Raw genomic sequence first — 22,545 nt, 5'->3', positions numbered from 1 at the left:
GTGTCTGAGTCATACAAACAACAGGGTGATTATCTTTGATCCGGTTCAAATAAATAAATAAATTATTTTCTAAAAATCCATTCTTTCCAGGGTGGTGGAGAGGGAGGGGGGTGGGGGGAGGTAGAGACCCCCCCCCCCACCCACCCCCAAACCCCAAACTCAGCCTGGGCTGCTCCGGTCACTGCCGTTGCACCGCCACTAGGGGGCGCACCATCACAGCAGCCCAGCTGAGCTCCATCCTCCTCCTCCTCCTCCTCCTCCTCTTCTTCTTCTTCTTCTTCTTCCTCACAGGCGTCCTGCTTGATTATCAGCAAAGAGTTGTGCAGGCCTCGAGCGGAGACTCGCCCCTGCACCGAGAAAGACGCGGAAAACAAAACGGAAACCGGTGTTTTACATTCCAGTGGCCAATCGTTTAAAAAGAGTTTGTGTCCTCTCTCTTTTGTTCGCTCGCTCCTGAGAGTCCAGAGAGGTCAGAGGTCAGAGTTCACGTGGATCTGTGTCGCTTTTCTTGTTTTTTTTGTTTGTTTTTTTTTATCCCCTTCCTCTTCTGTTTCAAAGTGTTTTCAAAACTCAATTGCTTTGTTGTCTAAAAAACAAAAAAGAGGAAAAAAGTGGCAACATAACTAGACTTTACTGCTTGATACACACACACACACACACGCGCACACACACACACACACACACATATATCATTCACAATTATTAATAATCCCTTATCAATAATCCTTAATACCTTGAACACTCACCACATCAGACAACGCTTCTTTTTTAATCCATTTTTTTCTTTTTTCCCATTCCCCGTCGGCCGTGTTTTCCTTTCCAGAAGAAACGTGAACATGACGACGACGACGACGACGACGACGACGATCCCGCCAGCTTAGGAGGCGGCGAGATTAACCAACACCGATAGAAAACGCAGCTGGAGTTGTCGCTCTAAATCTGGACTTCAATACTCATTTGGATATATCAAAAAGTACTATGGTTATCTTCGATACTCTATAAAACCAATCACTTGTTTTGCTGTTCTTGTTTTTTTGTTTTTTTTTTAAATATTCCCATAAATATGTACAACAGAGATGAGAAATGTGGAGCGGGTGCTCGTGAACACCGGTGAGACTGGGACTGGATAATGTGTGTGTGTGTGTGTGTGTGTGTGTGTGTGTGTGTGTGTGATGTTCACAATGTCTTGTACATCTATTTCATGCATGGGAGTGACTCCTGTACACGCCGACCGCTGCTTAGATACCCAGCATGTCGAGGATGCCTTTTTTTTTTTGTTGTTTTTTCTCCCTTTGTCGTCTTTTGGATTTGTACACCTCCACACCAATGCTTCCCCTCCTCCTCCTCCTCCTCTTCCTCCATCCCTCACACACACACTCCACCTTTCGGACCAGATCGTCTCGGAGCCGCTGAATAAAAAGCAAAGCGAAGGAGAGGCGACGCGTCCCCTAAAAGGCATCGGTGACGTTCCGGTGTTTGTGTGTTTTCTGTACATCTCATAGAAATAAATTAAATCTGCCTTTTTCTTCCCCACCTTCCCGGAGCAAAGATGCACGGTATCTGGACGCTACACACTACGTACGAGTACAAACACAATGCAAGAAAGAAAAACAACATTCTTTGCCCCCCCACCCCCCCCCCCCCCCGATCACATTCTCCATTCCCGCACAGAACATCATAGAAGACCACCCGAGATTGGGAAACTTGATTCGGAAAGCGCCCCTTTTAGGAGTAGGAGAGGTGCGATCCGTTGGAGATGTGTGAGGTGACCGAGGTGCTTCTGCTCAGGACGCCGTCGCCGCCGCCCGCCCCGCCGGGCCCCCCGCCGGACGCCGTCCTCCTCAGCGGCTGGGGGCTGTTCCTCAGCGCCATCAAGCTGGGAGCGCCGCGCACCCCTAGCCCGCCGCCGCCGCCGCCGCCGCCACCCCCGCCGCCGCCGTACATCCCTCCCTGCGAGGAGGACGAGGAGGAGGACGAGGAGGAAGGCCCGGAGATGGAAGGCGGGGCGGGCGGCGGCGGCGGCAGCATGGCCAGGGACTGAGAGGAGGAACGCGAGGGCAGGTGATGGGAGAAGGGCAGGGGGTGCGGGTGGGCCAGGTCGCCGCCGGAGCCTCGCACTCCGGCCCACTCCCGCTCCCTCTCCTTCTCCCGCTCCCGGTCGCGGTCCCGCTCCCGCTCGCGGTACAGCTGCGGCGTGCTCTGGTGGTGGTAGTGCTGCGGGAGGTGGTGGCGCTGCTGGTGGGAGGAAGACGAGGAGGAGGAGGAAGAGGAGGAGGCGGAGGAGCGGGACGAGTGGTGGGCCTCCCGGGCTAAACCCAGACCCAGACCCAGACCCAGACCCAGACCGTGGGCGGAGGACGAGGACGAGGACGAGGAGGAGTCGCCGCCCCGGCGCTCGCCGCTGTTGTGGCCGCGGCGGGAGTGCTGCTGCGTGGGAGTGTTCTGCAGGTGCAGGCCGTGGCTCCAGTGGCCGGCGGAGCGAGAGGACGAGGAGGGCGGCGGCGGAGCGTTGGAGTAGCCCTGCTTGGGGTAAGCCTCGCTCGGGATGCCCGTCAGAGCCATGTTGCTGAAGCCCAGGCGCAGGCTCTCCGAGTCGAAGGCCTCGATCTCGCTGGCCTGGCGCTCCAGGAGGGTGCGGATCCGCTCCGAGCGCTCGTTCTGCAGGGACAGCATCTCCTCCTCGATCTGAGGAAGGGAAACACCGGAGAGGACGCCTCAGGATCGGGGATCACGGCGCTCGCGGATAAAGGCGGGTCGGCCGGACCCTCTCGCCTCCGAGACCGAGCGGGGAGGAGAAAGGCCGCCGGTTCCCGTCGAGCTCCTGGAACCCGAAAACCGCACGTCTGGTCCGGAAGCTACCGGAAAAAACACCTGACTGTGAAAAGGTGAGATGCTTGCCTGGACACCGAGTGCTGACACACACATCTGGACTCCTGGTGTTTCGCTGTAAATCAACTTTCCCTTCAGCCTTTTCTCCTCAGGGTCTCCGCAGCAAATCCACCTTCTCCATCTAACCCTCTTCTCTGGATCCTCCTCTCTAACTTCGTATCTTCTCGACCTTCAATTCCAGCTTCCGTCTACCAAAATCTTCACTCTCTCTCTTCTGTCCATGACCCGACCGTCTCGATCTCCAAATCAGACGCCATCCCTCCGATCCTATCAGTCCTGGTCGCTCCCAAAGAGAACCTCCGCATCTTCATCTCTGCGACCTCCAGCTCTGCCTCCTGTCTTCTGGTCGTTGTCAGTGTTTGTAGACCATCTCGCCACCGTCTCCTCCACCTTTCCTGTCCTTCTTGCTGATGTTCTTCTATCTCTTTGTCCTCCTGACACTTTTCTCCACTCGTTCCAACCTGCTGGAACCCGTTTCTTCTCCTCACTCTCCTGCGCTCTGGCACCTAAGATCCTCCACCTTCTGGATCTCCACTCCCTGCAGCCTCAGCGTTCCACCCGGGTTCCTCTCATTCCCACATAAACACATCAGATAATTATCCGTAAATAGACCTGCACCAGAACCAGAAAGGACTCTGACCCTCTGCTCCAGCAGGGCGCGGCGGATGGACACCCTCTGCTCCAGGTCCTTCACCTCCCTCTCGTGCTGCGTGTCGGTGTGGATCTTGATCTTGCTCTGGTAGGCGTTGAGAAGCTCCAGCTCCTGCTGCAGCTGGATCCGCAGCACCTTGTACTCGGCCTCCTGGGTCTCGTCCAGCCGCAGCTGGGAAGCACAGGGAAGAACCACGCTTTACAGGAGAGCACACCGGTTGCTCACGGTGGTCTATCGGTGTGTGTGTGTGTGTGTGTGTGTGTGTGTGTGTGTGTGTGTCAGTGTCAAAGGTGTGAAAAGGGTCATTGGGGCTTTTCAACCGAGGACCAGCGTGGGAAGGTCACGAGCTGTCTCCAGGTAACAGGTACAACCCCATAAATCTCACACACACACACACACACACACACACACACACACACACACACACACATATACAGACACACACACCCCTGGAGTTTAATCTGTAATCTGAGTTTGGGAACCCGTCCCGGAGGGATTGGCACCCAGGAGGGGGCACACACACACACACACACACACACACACACACACACACACACACACACACACACACACACACACACACAAGGGCAGCGGGGATTTGTCTTCTTAAGAGTTAATTACAGGGGGCGGGAGGAAGTTATGTCATCGCTGGGGGAGAAGGGGGGGTTACATCGTTCTATCCCTTCTCATTTATTTAAAAGCCCGGGATTGTGTGTGTGTGTGTGTGTGTGTGTGTGTGTGTGTGTATGGAAAGGACAGCGCAATGTTTCCAGGGTGGCGGTCACTATGGGGGCGGGGCTTACTGAGGGCAAAGGTCAGGATGTGTGTCTCCTCAAACTTTAAACATGCATGAGATCCCATTAATGCACATATATGACCACATATATGCGTGTTATTCTTGTTTTTGTCACCGGAGAAGAACGACAACAAACACCGAATCTCGCCATGACGGGCGCGAGATGTCTAATTCTTCGATCTCCTGGCGCGGCGGACCCCGACGTTCGGACGGGGTCGTAGGTCGAGGGGCGGAGCCGGGAGATGCGGGTTATGTAACGGCGAGGGTCCCGGGGGGGCCGGCGCTCGTGAGGTGCGAGTGTGAAGTGAAGGACTTCTCCTTGCCTTACTCACAGCCTGTGTGGACAGCATGTCATTGATGGAGTGGTCGTACTGCTCGGCCAGGATGGCCAGCTTACGGGTCTGCTCATCCTTCAGACGCTTCAGCACCGCCTTGTGGTCCGACTTGGGCGTGTTCTCCAGCAGGTGGTTCCGCAGCGCCTTGTACTGACGGGTCTGGATCTTGCAGGTGTCCTGGAATTGACGCTTGATCTGAAGCTCTTTGGACTGGAGGGGAAAGAAGAAGAAGAAGAAGAAGAAGAAGAAGAGACGCAGGCTCTAATCCGGAGTGTGTGAGGGAACATCTGGAGGAGATCAAGTCCGTCTGAGGTCTTGCTGCTTCAAATCATCAGCCTTTAGATCCTCCACGGTTGCTATGGGTTACCTCTGCGCGACAGTAACACTGGAGGCTGAATACTTACGGAGACCAGTTATTTTTATCCCCAAATAAGTCATGTCATCACCATCTCACACACACACACACACACACACACACACACACACACACACACACACGCACGGTTGTTAACGATCGTATAATTTGATGATTTAGTGTGTCTGGGTAACACGTCTTGTATTCAGTCAATAATCGACTGATAGATTCTATGATCAGGGATTAAATATCCGCTCCATGTTGGAGGAGGTATCTACAGACCCTCTGGGTCTGGTATCTGAGCAGGGTTCCGCCACTTCATCTCAGCGCGGCGGCGGAAATTAGCGGCACCCAAATTCAGCCGTGAAATGATTTTTGAAAAGCCGTGAAAAGCGCTGAGAAGAAGAGATGAAGAGGACGGAGAGGAAGAAGTCCTTCCGAGGGACAGCACGGGGTAGATGTTCCGGAGATAAAGTCCCGCTGCTATGGTTTGGACATGGACAGAAGAAGGGACGACGGAGATCTGGATAGAAGGATGCCGAGGCCGGAGGAGAAGCCAGTTAGCCTCCTGAAGGGAGGAGCCCGAGGGAGAACTTTCAATTCCTACGAGTAAATCTGATCATTTCGTCCTACAATTTGAGAAAAGACGCCTCAAAAGAGGAGGTGAGATGTGGAAGCAGGAGACAAAGCAGGAGTGGGCGGCGTGTCTGCTGGGCTCGCTGGACGGCGTGAAGAAACGAGACGGTTGAAATGAACGTGCGAACAAAACGGAGAGAACACAAAGGGGGACGCGGCGGAATGGAAAAATCATAAAAACAAACAAGACGATGAGTTCAACACAATATAATTTATTTTTGTGTAACGAAAAACAAAACAAAAACTGAAGTATGACAAAGTACTTTGGTAGGTTTGTGAGCACACAGCCGCCGAGTAGTACTAGTAGTACTAGTAGTAGTAATACTACTGCGGCGGAACCGGATAAAACTCAAGTGGAGAGAACGTGGAAACTCAAACACTCGCATGAAATAAAAAAAAAAACAAACAGAATACAAAACATGTAAACATAGACAGAAGAACGTGAAATTACTGGAACACAAAACAAAATAAGTCACATTGGAACTGAAGGGAGGATTCCCGCCCTCCCTCGGCCCGGAAATGCGCTTTAACGTTCCCGTTTGCCTGCGACGTAAGCGAACCAAAGAAGCTCCGATTCAAACAACTTACGACTTTGCAGGTGGTCAAATATAACATTAATAATAAAATCCTTTTTTTTTTTTTTTTTTGGTCCCGCTTGAATCATCACTTCTCCAAGATTTGCCGTTATTCAAACTTTGGTGACGTCTTTGCAGCAAAATTAGACATACTCTGACACCGGACCTCAACTTCAAATGTAAAATATATATATATATATTCTATATAAGGTGTTATTTCTAGAAAGGGTATATACACTGGCACAGGCATCTCTGATGCCTGGTCTTCATATTTTAGTGCTCGCTGTTCCTGACTTTCACATTCAGTAGTTTCATAAATCTTTGGGATTGTTTTGTGGATCTGCGACAAAAAGATTGTCGTTATGGCTTCATTTTCATATATTTATATATATATATATATATATATTATAAAACTGAAATGTTAAATAGCTTCCATCATATTCTACTTCTATTTCTCCTTATATTTCCACTACAGATCTAGGATACGTGTCTGGTCCTGTTAGCGCAAACGTTTCCGACGAGGCACTTTTGTTTGACAACAGACGGGAAAATATCCAAGTGTTTACACGGTAAATCGTCACGATATCATTGCACAAAGAGCAATAAAGTATTTCCTCTAACTTAGACGTGAAAGATGACGCTTTCGAACAAACAATAGAAAGAAAAAAAAACAAAGGGACTTTTCCGGCGGCCGACCGGGGTCACGTTAGCCTCCGGCTAAACGGTTCCTACGCGCCGCGTCTTCACATAAAACCGGATCTAAAAGGCGACGATGGTCCCGAATCATCTCAGGCAGCTGTTTATTGCACTGCTGTTCTGGCTGAGAGCTTTTTAGTGTCTGCCGTCTTCTGAAATCCACTCGCTTTCTTCGAGTGCGTTGATACGGCGCTATACTGTAACAAATAAGAGCGCTCACGGGGGGGGGAGATATATAATAAAAAAAATTAAAAAAAAAAAAACAGGATTGCACAGACATGGTAATAAAAATCACCATCAAAATTTGTCTTACAAATTAAGAGCAAAATAATAGTTCAAAAAAAAAAACAAAAAAAAAAACTAGGTAGGAACTTTTACAAAAAGCAAAATAATGAAATGTAAAGCTTCACTGTGCCGGGAGCGGCGAGCGGACCGCTCTTTGGCTGTGCACGAACCCCGAGCCTCTCCCCGACGACGGCGCGGGTTCCGACGAAACAGACGGACAACGGCTGACGAACGGTGGAGTCGTGGAGTACGATGGTCGCACACACACAAACACACACACACACACACACACAGTGCGCCCGTCCCTCACTGGCTATCTCCAAGGTCGTATTTTCCCCCTGACGAAGCGTCCCGAGGACGTCCTCCTCAAGCCGCACTCCCACCTGGCGTCCTCCCGGAGCGCCCTCTCCCTCTCCTCCCTCCGCCGCCGCTCCCTCTCCCTGCGAACCCTCTCCCTCCGCCTCCTCTCCCGGACGTCCCGCGGCAGCAGCCGTGGCAGCCTGCTGGGGATCTCCCTCCGCAGCAGGCCCAGGCCTCGCAGCTTGACCTGGACCGCCGGCGGGAGCCTCCGGAGAAGCCGCCAGGCGAGTTTCAGGACCACGGAGTTGGCCAGGTCCGCCAGGACGCCGATGGGGCGCCGGCCGAAGCGGCGGATCCACAGCAGACCCTTGTCCAGAGAGGACGGGCCGCTGCGGAGGGCCGGGTATTCGGCGGGGGAACTCCTGACGGGAACGGGGATTTTCGACTGGCGCGCGCCGCAGTTGCGGCCGGCTTTGGGGAACATCTCGTAGAGGTTCCTCTCGGCGGCGCCGCCCAGCAGCGACTGGCACACGGCGAAGAGCGGCCGCGGGAGGCGGAACAGGAAACGCATGCACAGCCGGTTGAATTTGCGGGGCGCTCGCTGGAGGAAGTGGCGGGCCGGCTTCACCACCAGCACCACCACCAGGTAGAGGGAGAGGAACAGGGACGGGGAGCTGAGGAACGAGGCCGAGATGAGAATCACGGGGATGTAATAAATGCCCAGGCTGAAGGAGAGCCCTAAACAGAAGAGGCCGTTGGCCCACAGGCTGATCCACAGGTACGCCGAGAGCGACAGGGAGCAGCACGAGCGGAGCAACAGGTAGGAGAAGAACATGGCCAGGAGGGCCAGCTCGGCCGACATGAGGACGGAGGCCAGGGAGGGCAGGGTCGGGCAGCGGCGGAGCGAGAGGAGGAAGATGGAGAGCAGCAGCAGCGTGAGGTTGGACGGCTGAGCGGCGGCCGAGAGCGAGAGCAGGAGGCAGACGGCGTGGGAGAAGAGCGACGGGAGGGAGGCGGCCGGAGGGGCCGGAGGAGCCGGGACGGGGTCCAGCCACTCCGGGGAGTCGGGGAAGTAGAACTCGGACAGCTCGTCCGGCTCCTGAGGGCGGAGACGCCGCCGCTCCGGGGAGATGAGCTCCGACGGGCAGCCGTCGGCCACTCCGCGGCCCTCCTCCTCCTCTTCCTCCTCTTCCTCCTCCTCGTCGGTGTGCGGCGCCCGGCCGTGGTCGTCGTCGTCCTCCTCCCACTGGAGTCCCTCCACCTCCCTCACCTCCGTTCCCTTCCGGCTGACGCCCCACTCCTCCTCCTCCTCCTCTTCTTCTTCTTCCCCCTTCCCTCGGTCAACGCTTGCGTCGGGCGTACCCTTCTCCCGGTCATCCTCTCCCTCCGCCGCCGGCTCGACCGCACCCTCCTCTTCCTCCAGCTCCGTGAAAACGTCTGCCGACACACCTTCTCCTCCTCCTCCTCCTCCTCCGTCATCTAGTTGACCCTCGACCGAGTGGATCTTTACGGAAGGCGGTGTTCGGCGGCGTGACTCTTCTTCTACGAGCCCCGCCTCCCCCTCGGCGGGTGGACTCCCTCTCTCTTCAGGAGACCCCTCGCCCTGCGTGGCGCTCTCACTCACTTTCAGGCTTTTGGGTTGCTGCCGGACCTCCATGGCGTGTTTCTGACGTAGCTCCTGCTCACGCCTCTTGTTGTACTCCATCTGGTTGTTGAGCTCCGTCTGGTGCTGCGTGCGGATCAGCTCGGCCCGAGTCCGCTGCACCAGGCCCAGCTGGCGGAACTCCAGCTCCTGGGTGGACTCGTGGTGACGCAGCAGCATGGCGCACTCCAAGTCCTTCAGGGTCTGCTTCTTGTTCAGCTCCTGATGAAGGGAGGGGGGAAAAAACAAAAATATTCAGTGGAGAGCATGGTGACGTGGAGGAGAACGTGGAGGAGAACGCGGAGAACGCCTCACACCAGGAGCTGAATGGGTTCTGTGGCCGAGCTCAGAACTCATTCTGCTCATAGATCAAATTTCACCATTAAAATGAACTGAAACTCCGCGAATCCGTTCCTGCTGCCGGTATTTGGAAGAAAAATGTACTTTATAAATAACAAATATGTGTAAAAAAAATAACAACACATAATAAAAGCGAATGTAAAGATATAAACAGAGCAGAAAACGGAGGTATCCTTAACATACTAAATGCTACAATGCTATGCTAATGCGACTTTTGTAAACGCCGTTTTTGGACGGAGTGAAGCCGCCGCTCTTTAAACCATCAATCCGTCCCCGACTGGCTTTCCACGAACCGTGTCTCAACCACAACAACGTCTCCGTCTTTTTCCGGACGTGTCCGTGATTTGCCGATACTGTCCATAATTATAATAATGTTTATACTACCTATTTTTTGTCAGTACATATCCAAATGCACAGCGGGCAGCAAAGTACAGGGAAACACGTTTGAATCTTGAATCTTTAGCTAGCTAGCTAGCTAGCTAGCGCGTCCCACCGTCTTTAAACGCCACTTCACGGACAGCGGCGGCCACGTCGGTGTCAAACTAATCGTCTGCCGAGCGACGGCTCGGACCTCCGAGAACGCCGGTCGCGCTTTACCTCTCGGAGAAGGTCCTGCTCCAGGTTGTGCCGCGACAGCAGCATCTTCCTCTTGTACTGGCGGCACTGCAGCTCGTAATACTGCCTCTGCCGTCGCAGCAGCCCGGACTCTTCCTCCGCCTGGAGCTGCTGCAGACACTCCTTCTGGTGCACCAGCCATTCCTGCTTCTCCCGCTTTGGTGTGGACTGGTTCTCGTTCAGCTCCTTGGGAGGGAGGAGAGCGACGCCACCGTCTGATATTCCGTTTATAGAACGTCGGGTACGACAAGAGGCGAGCAAACGGAAAAAAAAGCCACCTCCTTCAGCTGCTCCTTGCGCTGCCGATATTGCCGTTTCTGGGATTCCAGCAGGCTGGTCAGTTCCTTCTTCTGCTGGGTCAGGATGTGCTGCTGGAACTTCTTCTCCTCAGTCAAAACCGCCTTAGTCTGAGTAGAAGACGGAGGAGAAAGTTGCTGAAAGATGCGCTCTGGATCCTGCTACCGTCCTCTGCTTGAAGAGGTTTACCTCCTTGTCCAGGATCGCCAGGTGCTTCTTAGATAACTTCTCTCCCTCCATGGAGAAGCTGTTCCTCTGATTCTCCAGCTCCTTGTCCAGCCTCAGCTGGTGCTCGTCCATCTCCGACTTCAGCTTGTTTTCCAGGCCCATCAGCTGCTTCTGGTGTTGCCGTCGCATCCGCTTGTAGCTGAGAGGGAGAAGAAATTTAAAGATACAAACAAAGACAGACGGCGTACAATACAGTAACAATACAGTGCAATACGGCAATTCTTATTTGATATTTATGCACGGGCCAACTAGGTATCGTGTAAATTGAACAAAATAAAAATTGCAATTAAAATATTCACATTTTTTGGCATTTTATTTCAACTTTAAAATCATTATTGATCATATAACGTAATGATCCATACAAAATTAAACAAAAGGAAAAAATAAGGAGTTTCTAAATTCAATATTGATTGAAGATACTTGACAGGGAGAATAGTTTGGCAAAACGGGCCGTAAAACGCCCAGGTGCGACATGGACCATAGAATACAAAAAGATGAAAAGAAATGCCTTGTGCAGGGAACGGTTATGGAAATGGCAGGTGTGCGGCAGGAGATGTAGGAAAAAGAAATAAGTAAGGTGTCCTGGAGAAAATAAGTGCAAAGAATATTTTGGTGGCGCCTGTAAGCATGAGCCGCATGCATTTCTCTTCTCGGCTAAATGTCAACTTCGAACGGCAACTTTAAGGAACGGGTCGCGGTAAAAGCTGGGGTCCTCACCCGGACATCTGCTCCCTCAGGGCCGAGCCCTGCTCGTGCTCCTGGATCTGACGGGTGACCAGCGAGGCCGTCCTGATGGTGGCGAAATGGTCCCGGCCTCGGCGGCGCCTCCCTCCGCCGCCCCCTCCTCCGCCGGCAGAGGACGAATCCCGTTGCGAGTCGACCTCCGGCTGGTAGGGGTCGTCGTAGATGTTGTCGTGGCTCTGAACGAAGACGCCGAGGTGGAAGGAACCGGATGAATAACGTTCAGCGGGACACCGAGACTTTACTCAGCCGTCCGGGCGGCGGGTAAACCCCCGGCGGCACTGACCAGGGGCTTGTGCAGGACGGAGCTGTTGGAGGTGACGGTGTGCTCGCCCTCCTGCATCATGACCATCTCGCCGCTGTCGTCGGAGCCGTCCGCCAGGCTGTTGACGGAGCTGCTCTGGGAGCTGGCGCTGATGGACATGGACGGCAGCGAGTGGGAGCTCTCCATGCTGTTGACGGTGCCGGTGCGCAGCATGTACTGCTCCACGTCCTGGGAGACACGCGACCAGATCTTTCATGATGTTGAATGAGCTTTAGTGTCTGGATTTAAACATTTAAACGCGCTAACAACAGGACTGAGGGCGACATTGCGGAGAAACAGGCCCGACATTTCCCGAATTCCTTCACTTCCTTTGGTGGGATTCGTCGACCGGAAGGCCGAAAGGCTCTTTGTATTGGAAAGGAAGCGGCGCATAGTTCCCGGCACAAAGGCAGGACGGATGCAGAACCCCGCTGCTCGCGTCCTCCTCAGGATCCTCCGTGATGGCTCTTCCTTTTTCCAAAGGCCGACAGCGTGTTCGCAAGCCTCCGCGTGTCAAACGGGTCGAATTCCCTGAGCGTTTACATCAGCATTTCCAAAAATGCAGGAAAAAAAAAAAAAAAAAAAAAAAAAGCGGAACAACAGGTGACGTCTGACGCTGGTAAACAAAAAAAGAAAACAACTGAAAAAGTCGGTTAAAATCCTCCCATCGCGGGCGACCTCCTGTTGTTGTGTTTGAAGTGAACACAAAAGGTTTTGCGTGCCACGCAGAGCGCCGGCCCATATTCCTGCCATCTTTTCACCCGATGGAAACTATTCTCCGCGCGCCTTCCAAAATCCACACAACGTGTCGCTGTTTGGTGTTTGAGGTCGCTCGGCTCAGAACCCGATACGGCCGCTTTTAACCTAAAGTGGATAAAAGCGGAGGCCCGGAACTCCCGTTGCAAGCGATTCTGTGGCTGCAGACGAAGGCAGGGTGTAACACAGAACACTCTGCAAGGCTAACCAAGTTTTCACTCCTTATTGAAGCAGCGGGAAGAATCTGATGTCAAAGAGTGACTGTGAGTGTGACGCCGTGTCCTGAAGAAGACGGCGAGTCTGCGGCTCAAAGAAAAAGACTCAAAAGCTGGAAGTGCCTTGGAAACGAACGCGACGACTCGCTCCTTTCTTCCATTCGTTTCCGTCTCCTGCTAACGTTCTAGCCTTCCCAGCTCCCGCCCCGCCGCTTACCTCCTCCTCGTCGCCTCCCTCCGGCGCAGGTCCATTGTGGGCCTCGTGGAAAAGTATCTTCTTCATCTTCCGATACTGCAGATTGTCCAGCTCCCGGACGGCGTCCTTGGTGCGTGCGATGAGGTCCATCACTACGGTCATGGGACGCTCTCTGCATAGGAAATGGTGCTGGATGGGTGGCGTTGGGACGGGAGGACGGGCGGAGGAGAAGGAGGACGAGAACGGTTACGACTCGGAATCGGGGGATTTCAGCTCAAGATGGAAATAGAAGAACACAGTGAGTTCGTTCCGCGCTTTTGTCGCGGTTATAAATATCACCTGCTGCTCCTCCACTGAACACCTTCTGGTCCAAAGGCGAAAAAAACCCCAAACTAAAAGAGCTCGGCGGATCATCCGCCGCCCCGACACTAACCTGTTTATCTGCTTCGAGCCGCAACGCTCGACAAACTCCGAGGGGGAAATTCAAACAGAGACGTTCGCGTGGAATAAGTTGAGGAGCGCGGGGAGGGAAATGAACCCGGAATAACGGCGGGTGCACAAAATAGAACTGAAGGTCTTCTGCTTCTTCTTTTGGCTTCTCCCTAATGAGGGGTCGGCACAGCGGATCATCTGTCTCCGTCTCTCCTCGCCACTAACTGCATGTCCTCCTTCACCGCGTCCACGCATCTCCTATTTGGCCCTAAATTTAGATTATTTCACGAGATCATACCGACGATAAGCAATGTTCAAAACTTGGAAAGCAAGTTCATTTGTTCCGACGCGAGCTCGTCATCGCCGCCCGGCTCGGAGGCCGTCGTACCTTGAGCAGCACATCGGAGGTAGGTCTGTCCTGGGCGATCTTCTGCAAACAAGAGTCCACGAAATTGCGGAAATAATCTGACCTGGAGAGAAAAAAAAAAAAGAGGTCTTTGACGCTGTCTTCACATTTTCTGCTCGTTTAGGGTTCTCGAACGCGACACAGAAGTACGACCGTTCTTTGCGCAAGACGCAAAATGTATTTAATCGGTATATTACTAACGTATTCATTTGTTTGTAGGGCGTGTGAAATATTCCCAAGTTGCCTCCTAACAGGAAGTCAAATCAATCACAATCAATATGTACGAAAAGCAGTCGTTTCCACGCGCGCGCTGACCGTGACAAATGAAAGCAAAGTGAAAACGGCGGGACGCGGCGTTGGGATTCCTCACCAGTGATTAGACTGCAGCACGGGGCTCTCGTTCTGGGCGATGTGGTATAAGGCACTCATCGCATTCATGTTGAACAGAGGAGGCTTCCTTTCCGCTGGGGAGCAACGCGCCGCCGCCGCACAGATTAAACACACGGACGCAAAAGTACAGAAAAGGCTTTCGCTCCGGCGAACACCGGAGTGCACTTAGTGAGGATGCGACTCTTACCCAGCTCTATGCAGGTGATGCCAAGTGACCACACATCCACCTTCCCGTCGTACTGCCCCTCGTCCATGGCCAGGATCACCTCGGGGGCCATCCTGCACGAGGACAGCGCACGGACCTTCACATGCTATTTCATCGGGCGGCTTTCTGTCTCCGACACTCCGGCTGAACCAGTGTCGGTGCGCAGGCGTCCGGCGACAGCCCGCGGCTGCACGCGGAGGCCCGCGGACGGAGACGTAAACACCGGGTCGGTTACTTGGGCGGACGGACCTTTCATATACAAACAAATAAATCCAATTACTGTCGTGTTCCTGCGTTTAGAGCGATACAGTGCGCCGCACGGACGCGCCCCGATCATTCCTGCAGAACTCGCCGGTGTCCAAACAAACAGTGTTTGCATTGCGACTTGGCTCTTTAATTCCAAGCGCGGCAAAAGGATGCCGAACTAAACTCGACACAACAAATGACTCGGTACGTTTGTTGTAAATAAAAAAAAAAACACGTAACTGGGAAAAGCGGCGGATGGAGGTTGAAAAAATCTGCATATTATTTCACATTTACTTTACATTTATTCTTGCGTGCACTTGCAGTTTTTTGTGTTCTACGTAATTTAAATCATCTTTCTTTTTGGAGCACAGTTGGTGTGCGGATTGACTTTTTTTGGATCCGGCAAACATCCTTAACTAGGTAGCGGATGTGTGTGTGTGTGTTTCGTTCTTTTCCAAATGAGGGACTCATTGAATTAAAGCTGTTGTTGCTCAAATTGGGAATAAGTGAAAGAAAACAAAAGGATAGTCACACACACTATATTTTGACTTTCATTATTACAACCTTATGCATATTTTCATGGCTCTATCTTTTAAGCGCTGTTTTTACACATTTAACCCCATTACGTCTGAACGAAACATTTATTTGGAAGCAGATCACGGGCGGATGTTCTCGCGTCCTTACCAGTAAGGTGTTCCCACGAAGGAGTTCGCCGGAGCGACGATGGAGGCCGAGCCGAAGTCTCCCAGTTTGACCTGACCCGGCTCCGTCAGCAAGATGTTCCCCGCCTTCACGTCCCTGAGAAGGAGAGACGCCGGGGTTAGACAATCTCCACAGGTCGGGACGAGAAAAGGAAGGATGGAACGGACAGATCGATGCACGGAGTCTGAGGAGGAGCGAGAAGTGGGAAAATGTGAGACTGAACACGAGGAGAACATTTGGGAGGTTTATATTTATAGGTTTATATCTCCGGCTTTTGTTTCTCGTCAGAAGCGTTGAGGAGGAGGAGGAGGAGGAGGAGAGCGGAGTGGAGTTGAGGGACGTTACCTGTGAATCATGTTGTGCGAGTGAAGATACACCAATCCCTGCAATGCACCGTGGGTTATGGCCGCTATCTCCACCTCCTGCAGGGGTTTCTTATGGACTAAGTGAAAATAAGGATGAGAAGATCAGGCTTTGGATTTGTATCCGAATGCTATTCCTTCCCGCTCGGCTTACCTTCTAGAAGGTCTGACGCCGAGCCCAAGCAGTACTCCATCACCAGCTGGAGAGAACACACACAGTGTGATTTAGAGCACGCTATTCACCCGGCGGCTCCTCCGACGCCTTCGGTAATCATGAACCGCGACACACGGCGCTCACCCATGCTGTGTGCTCCCGCAGGTAGCAGCCACGGTACTCCACCGTGTTGGGGTGGCGCAGCTTCTGGAGGAACTTCACTTCCTTGATGATATCCTGCCATTTCTGCAGCAGGGACGGAACGGGGGAGCGAGGGGTTGAAATCCATGCGTCGCGGCGGCGCAAAGAAAACATCGAGCAGCGACTCCTACCTCGTTGGACTGTTTGCCACTGTAGGACATCTTCTTGATGGCCACCACCTCATTGGTGCGGATGTCATGAGCCTGGAGACGGACATTTCTTTGTGCGTTATTTTTCAAAGATTAAAAAAGAGAAAAGAAAAAAAAAAAACACAAACCCAGCGGCCGTCATCCCGCGAAGCCACGGCTCCGGACAACTCTACAGGATCAATCATTTATGAAATGATCCAGACTGATCGATATGGATGCGTGAGAACGGCGTGGACCCGCAGCGCTCAAATACCTTCATCTGGGCCGGGGAATCGTTGCGGGGCAAAAAACACTGATTTCTGCGGCTTCTTGTGGCATTTTGATAAAAGTCGTGTTAATATTAGAGGTGGACGCGTGAGGACGAGGCTTGAATTAAATATTGATACCTCCGTCTGAGGCCGACTCGTTTCAGCAGTCGTTTCAATCCCAGCCAAAGTAATCGGACTTCCTTAAATACGCCTCATTAGACTACAGAATTAAACCAATTGGCTCAATTGCCAGGTGATGTCAGCGACTCTATTTCCTCCTCAGAAAATCCCCTCGGGTTCAGTTCCCTGCTCTCTGCTCTGCATGTCTGGTTGTATTGTTAACTAAAACTGTACCTGATATCCAATTTACTGCGAACGGAAACAACACGTTGGATTAAATTCATTCGATGGGGAGTGAGTGAGCCACCGGAGGGCTGAGATGCTTTTCACCCGAGAAGGAAAAAAGTCCATCGCCGTCACGAGACGGGACGAAAGTGTCTACTTTGCATCGGAAAAGCTTGACAAAAGCAACGTTTTCCCGGCGTTCTGTCCGGCAGGTGGGCGACTTGATGACGGCGACACATTTTCGAGAGCTTCTTCCATGTATTCCACGAGGAGTTTTTGTGCCGGCCCAGAAAACACACGTTTTGAATTAAAGATTCGTTTTTTTTTTTTTCCAAGTTTGGCTCCCTGCGTGTGTGGAACACTTTCTGTCAGATCCTGGAGAGCCCAGAGCTTTTGGACACTTTTACATCAGACCCTGGCCTGAAAAGATATCACTGTTACATAAAACAAAGATTTCTGCTGAGCCTCCTTCTCGCCTCTATTCCTGTTGATCCCTTCATCCATGACTGGCTCTTCTTCACCCTTCATTACGCAGGGCTCTTCGCCCGCCGCGTGCCGGTTACCGTTTTCCTTAAATGCCACCGTGTGCTTGGCCCTCCTCCGCCACCTTCTCTTTACAGCTGCTCGCTGATTCCTCGGTGCTCCGTTACCTCCTTTCCTTTCTAACTGGACAGTTTCAACAGTGCACAACGCGTCGCTCCGGTGATAAAATTGGACGGCAAAAATATCATCGACTCTCAAATATTGCTTAATGTGCAACAGTGTGGATGAGACTCATTGCAAAATGTCTCATTTTAAAGTGTCGCCTTACTCATTCCTGCAGCCCCTGAGACGCTGACCGCGTGAAAATCATACTTTTACTGCCATAATTCTTGTCCCTGATTGCAGATTTTGTATAACTATTGTCATACGACATTGCTAATTTAAATCAAAATCCCTTTTTCCAGCGGTGATTTTATTTCAAAAATGACAGCGCCGCCATGAGTCATATGGTAATGAGTAATCTATAACAATGGATCACAAGAAATAACCCAAAAAATGATCGAAAAGTTACGCAGAGAGACGCCGATGTGTTTGATTTGTGCCGCAAAGGCAAATTGGACCAATTATTCTTCAACGGCACCTCTCTTCCCTCGATATAACCATTCCACGGGTCCAAAACCTCCCGTCTGCGAACCGCTGCCGCTCCGCAAAGAAAAGCTTTCTTGGTACAAATGATAGTTTTTCATTTGACCTTCCGCATCTTAGTTTGAAAAACGACGGTTTCCGCCTTCGCCTTCCTGCCGCACTTAACTCTGTCACGCCATTTCACACATCAGCTTCCACAAGCTAGCCCTTGGGAAAAAATAGACCAGAAACAAAAGTCGCCGGGGTACTTTTCCGTGAGGGAACGAGCAAACGATGAGACCGCGGAAGCAAGACGACGGAGTGGACTGGATGTAAGTAACACATTTTGAGAGTCAGTGTCTCCCATCACCCCCAGATGGGAGCGTCTAGTGGCGGGGAAACAAGCCCAGGGCTCCCACTGACTTTACATTACGGTGAATTGATATTATAGTGCACATGATTGTAATTGCCTAACACAGCATATTCAGAATAAACACAGACAGAAGTTTTTTTTTGGTTTGAACCCCCGCGCCTCTAACCGGTCCGTGGAAACATTTTCATGCATGAAACGGGTCCCCGGTACAAAAAAAGGGTTGGGGGCCGCCGCTCTAACCCCGACACGCCTGATTTAGAGAGTCACGACGTGCACGTTACGCTTCGGCGTCCTGCCGAAAACAAAGTCACTCACAAAGTAGACTGCTCCGAAGCTCCCATGTCCGATCTCCCTCAGGTCTGTGAAGAGCTTCTCGGGATCCTCCCTGCAGAAGAGCTCAGCCACCTCCGGGTCCTTCAGGCTCCCGGCCCGCACACTCGATGGCATGGCCAGCGCCTGGGCAGCGGGGCAGGGAGCGCCAAACATTCACGTTGTGTTGGGAACATAAACATTTTGCAAAAAACCTATGATAGATATCGTTTCTGTCGATACTGATACGATCTTTAAAAACCTTCGGACACATCTCAGGTCTCGGCGTACGGTTGTTTCTAGATGTTTACTTGCATTTGTCAGCTAGCGGATTTGCATTCACAGGTAAGAAACAATGGAAGCAGTCTGTTGGTTTCGGTTTGTTTAAATTGTGGGGATTTATAAGGCTGAGACCAATTCTTTAAACTTGACATACCTCTAGTCAGCTGTCTGGAACACTAAAAGGTAATTTAGGCTTTTCTTTGTAATAACTTATGAGGACAATATCGGCATTTTATGTCATCCTGCAGAATTTCAGCACCGGCCTCGGTGGGGTTTAACTGCTGATCCCACTAGAAATCTACCCACTAATCTGCTCTTGTGTGCGGCCGATGCATTTCCAGCACCTATAGAGGACTTGACGGTGCTTCAACATGTTAAGCTCCGCATCGGCAGCATGTAGATCAGAATGATCGTCGTTGGGCTCCCAGCTGTCCCCATTACATGCAAAACGGACAAGGAAATATATTTCTTTATGAAAAAGTCATTAAAAAACAATTTCCTCTTTGATCAAGTCAGAGAACTACGTCCCACTTAAATATTCTTTAGAAAAGTGGCTTGTTTGGAACAGGTTCGTTTGTTTTTTTAATATCCAAAAGTGATTAAGATGGGCCGATCATCGGTCCTTCAAACCCCCGGCCTGGATTTGGAAGAACCTGATTAAATGACTGGGCTGAATTAGGCTGTTAAACGTTCCTTGGTGATAGATGACCTTGTTACGGTCTTATTTTGTTTGTGACTTCCCAAGTTACACCGCCATTAATCATCGGCTGTGTTGGGTTTGTTTTCTGTAGGATTTTCACTTTGCTCTCTTCAAACACACTAGTTTGCTTGCACTTGTTCAAAATACACCAATAAATACAAACCGAGTGGGCTAAATGATCACATCAACCAAAGATGTTGTCCAGAAAAGTAGTTACGGCACACAAATGCAATTGTGAGGTTCAATCGACGCGTTTGAGCATCTCTGCTAAAACCACGCAAACACAGGTTGGCGATCAAATTACGATCGAGTCACAAAAAACAAGAATTCAAGACTCGTCCGACAACAACGGGAGTATTTCGCTGGCCGAAGGAAACTGCCGAATAGCTTAGCAGACCGATCTGTCCGATAATCCCGAGGCCTCGGTGGACAGTTCAAGGTGTCCTGACCAACAGCGAGGCTTACGTACTGAAGGGTGGCGTTTAGGATGGGATGATCTTTAATAAATTGAATGAATGTCATGAATTGTATCATCTACAAAAAGGCTTCCTTAAAAGTACAAACTCATTTGAATGGATAAATTGCCCCTTAACTTGAACATTCAACATGCACTCAACCCACTCCTGGAGAGATGGATTTTGATCATGAGAAGTCTAAAATACTATTCAGATCTGAGACATGAGTGCTAGTGTGAAGCAAACACTGCTGTCAGCAAAGACTTTCATAAATTAGATAGTATGACCTGCCGTCACGGCCTGACAAATCACGTTGATGTTCATGACACGGGCTTGTCATGTTGCATAATTATAGTACCACGACAGATTTAAGAGCATGATATGTTGTCATTCTAAGGAAGAGAAATGTATAACATCAAGCTATTCTGATGGGGATAATAAAAGTATAGTCTGAGCCACAGATTCCTTCACGTTCTTTTATGGGATGCATTGTCAGGGTGACAGCGACGGAGTCCGGTGACAACCATTTCATGAGATCATGCAGTTCCAGCTGCAAATGTTCAACTGGTGCATATTTAGAGCAAGTCATTATGCCTTCATCACCAAGAAAGGACAACTTTTTCACGACCACATTTGTGTGAACGATGAGGAAACATGCACTTCGCTTTAAAAACGAGAAGTTCTTTCAATGTGCGAGCCAAGCCCAAAGCATGTTTTCAATGCACTAGTTTGAGGGCCATCATTGCAACACTCTGCTCACAAAATAAGGTCGCGGTAAGACAAACACCAAATATTGCTAAATATAGTCTCCCCAACAATCGGATGCTGTTCGGACATGAAGAAATGTTTGCTCACCGTGGCAGGGTGAGACAGGGGAGTGATTTTCAATGGCATGCAAAGGCTGGCAGAGTGCACGTCAGCCGGCAAGGCTACCGTTAGATGGCTCTTGCACTTGGCTGGTCAATGAGGCTATCTTTGCTCTTCCTCGCCAAAAGAAACGCATTCAACAGTCGTCGTCAACAACAACACGCCGTTCGGGCTTCACCGTCCCGATGATATGCACATTTATGCCGTTCTTCTCGCCGCGTTCGGGGTCTGCAAAGCGGAGACGAGAAGCGCACACTGAATGATTTATAACATGTCTTACCGTGGCTTTTGGGATCCACTGTAGCTAGCTAGAGCTAGCTGACTGGCCTGGCAGGAAAATATGTCTCTCACCTCCCCCCTTTTCCTCGGCGCTTGTGTCTACTCAACACGAACCATCCGCATTCTGCCTGTCAACGGTTCTACTTAAACCCCTCGCCATCCTGATGCGCAGAGTCTGTGGGGCCGCTAGCGGGGAGACGACATGGGTGACGGGCCAGTCGATGGCCGGTGACAGCTAGCTGACTGCCGGCTAACCTGGCCGACCCGTCAGCGGGGACAGCGGCGGAGCCGTCTCGAAAAGACAATCACAGGCTAACTGCTGTTAGCAATAAAAGCTAACTATAAACGTTAACGTAATGCTAGGGAGGCAACCGGGTGGCTTTCAATGGACATCTGATTCATTAACGTCCACTGGTCCCCTGCACGTCCCACTTTGTGCTGTCATTGCGTTAATGCTGTCGGCGGATTCCATCTCCAGTTCGTGTTATCCCCATTTTGCTCGACTCTCATTCGTTTTTGTTCAGGACTTCATGATGGCGGAGCGGGGTGGGAGCCGAAAGAAAAACCGGAAGTGGTCTTCTTCGGCTCTTGAGCGGCAGGCGGGTCACGATGGATCGGCGCTCTACAGCGCCACCTAGCGGTGTGGCGAGGAACTAAAACCTCTCACTGTATTTCCATCCTCACCTGAGGAGAAATAACAATAATAATAACAATAAAAATGTATCCTTTATTAATGGGTTTTTAGATTTTTTTTAGGAATTTTGCCTGAAGTAAGTCAACAAAGTATATTCTGCTAACTTGAATTGGTCAGGTAGTGTTGAAAATTATTTGACAGAGAATGAAAAGGTACATAAGATAAGATAAACTTTATTGATTCCTATAGGGGAAATTCCTTTGTCACAGCAGTGTAACAGTTTTTATGTAAAAAAAGGAAAATAAATATGAATATATGTAGAAATAGAACAGTAGAAGACAGTAGATAGCAAGACATCCACGAATAAATAGAAATCCACAGTAAATTGACATAAAGAGGTCCCTAATGAATAAACATCTTTAGAACGTGATCGTCTTCCTCGTTATATTCACTACGTCTATTAATTCTAAAATAAACCCACGAGCCTGGGGATTTGGCTTCGGACAGCTTGCATTTGATAAGACAAGGGAGAAGGTTTTGGGGTGACGTGCACCAGCAGAAACATCAGTGACTGGGAAGGTGTGAAAGTGCAGATCTGTTGTTTTGAAGAGTCTGAAACTCTTGTGCATTTTATTTATTCTAACTCACCAAATAGTTTGACATTTCTAAATCATTTGATTTTTTTGTTATTCAAAAAGGAGAACTCTTGTCTGGACTTTTTTTCTGATGTTTCTTTAAATAACCATCTTCTTCTTCTTCTTCTCCTTTTTATTTGGGCTGCTCCCTTCAGGGGTCTCCACATCTTCTGCCTCCATCTAACCTTCTC

General features: G+C 50.8%; 1 protein-coding gene across 3 annotated transcripts; it reads right to left on the bottom strand.

Moving 5' to 3' along the window:
• Positions 1-1,651: 1,651 nt before the first annotated feature.
• taok2b (TAO kinase 2b) lies at positions 1,652-21,226 on the bottom strand. 3 transcript variants are annotated; one of them, XM_086140935.1, is made up of 20 exons: positions 21,087-21,226; positions 18,509-18,649; positions 16,103-16,174; positions 15,915-16,016; positions 15,771-15,816; positions 15,600-15,696; positions 15,237-15,350; positions 14,289-14,380; positions 14,082-14,175; positions 13,694-13,775; positions 12,895-13,062; positions 11,689-11,895; positions 11,379-11,581; positions 10,623-10,800; positions 10,415-10,543; positions 10,119-10,322; positions 9,144-9,383; positions 4,670-4,882; positions 3,530-3,712; positions 1,652-2,685 (listed from the first exon to the last, which is right to left on the bottom strand). In XM_086140935.1, the coding sequence occupies exons 2-20, from the start codon at positions 18,638-18,640 to the stop codon at positions 1,726-1,728; spliced, it is 3,516 nt and encodes a 1,171-aa protein (XP_085997061.1). In that variant the 5' UTR covers positions 18,641-18,649; positions 21,087-21,226; the 3' UTR covers positions 1,652-1,725. The 3 variants fall into 3 exon arrangements, with proteins under 3 accessions (XP_085997061.1, XP_085997060.1, XP_085997062.1); XM_086140934.1 differs by lacking the exons at positions 1,652-2,685; positions 3,530-3,712; positions 4,670-4,882 and having other exon boundaries at positions 7,391-9,383; XM_086140936.1 differs by lacking the exons at positions 1,652-2,685; positions 3,530-3,712; positions 4,670-4,882; ... (6 more) ...; positions 18,509-18,649; positions 21,087-21,226 and having other exon boundaries at positions 7,391-9,383; positions 12,895-13,045; positions 14,082-14,173.
• Positions 21,227-22,545: the final 1,319 nt, after the last annotated feature.

This window comes from Fistularia commersonii, chromosome 33 (assembly GCF_037954325.1).
Source record: "Fistularia commersonii isolate RoL2024-O1a breed Wild chromosome 33, RoL_Fcom_v1.0, whole genome shotgun sequence".
Classification (NCBI taxonomy): domain Eukaryota; kingdom Metazoa; phylum Chordata; class Actinopteri; order Syngnathiformes; family Fistulariidae; genus Fistularia; species Fistularia commersonii.
The sequence above is the reverse complement of the archived record's forward strand: the minus strand, read 5'-3'. Positions and strand labels throughout refer to the sequence as shown.

Excerpts from the sequence above, each read along its gene's own strand:
- taok2b (XM_086140934.1), bottom strand. The coding sequence starts at position 18,640 with ATGCCATCGAGTGTGCGGGCCGGGAGCCTGAAGGACCCGGAGGTGGCT. Across the intron at positions 15,351-15,599 it reads TCGCACAACATGATTCACAG|GGACGTGAAGGCGGGGAACA; the intron begins GTAACGTCCCTC and ends TCTCCTTCTCAG. Across the intron at positions 10,544-10,622 it reads TGGCGATCCTGGACAAGGAG|ACTAAGGCGGTTTTGACTGA; the intron begins GTAAACCTCTTC and ends TCTTCTACTCAG.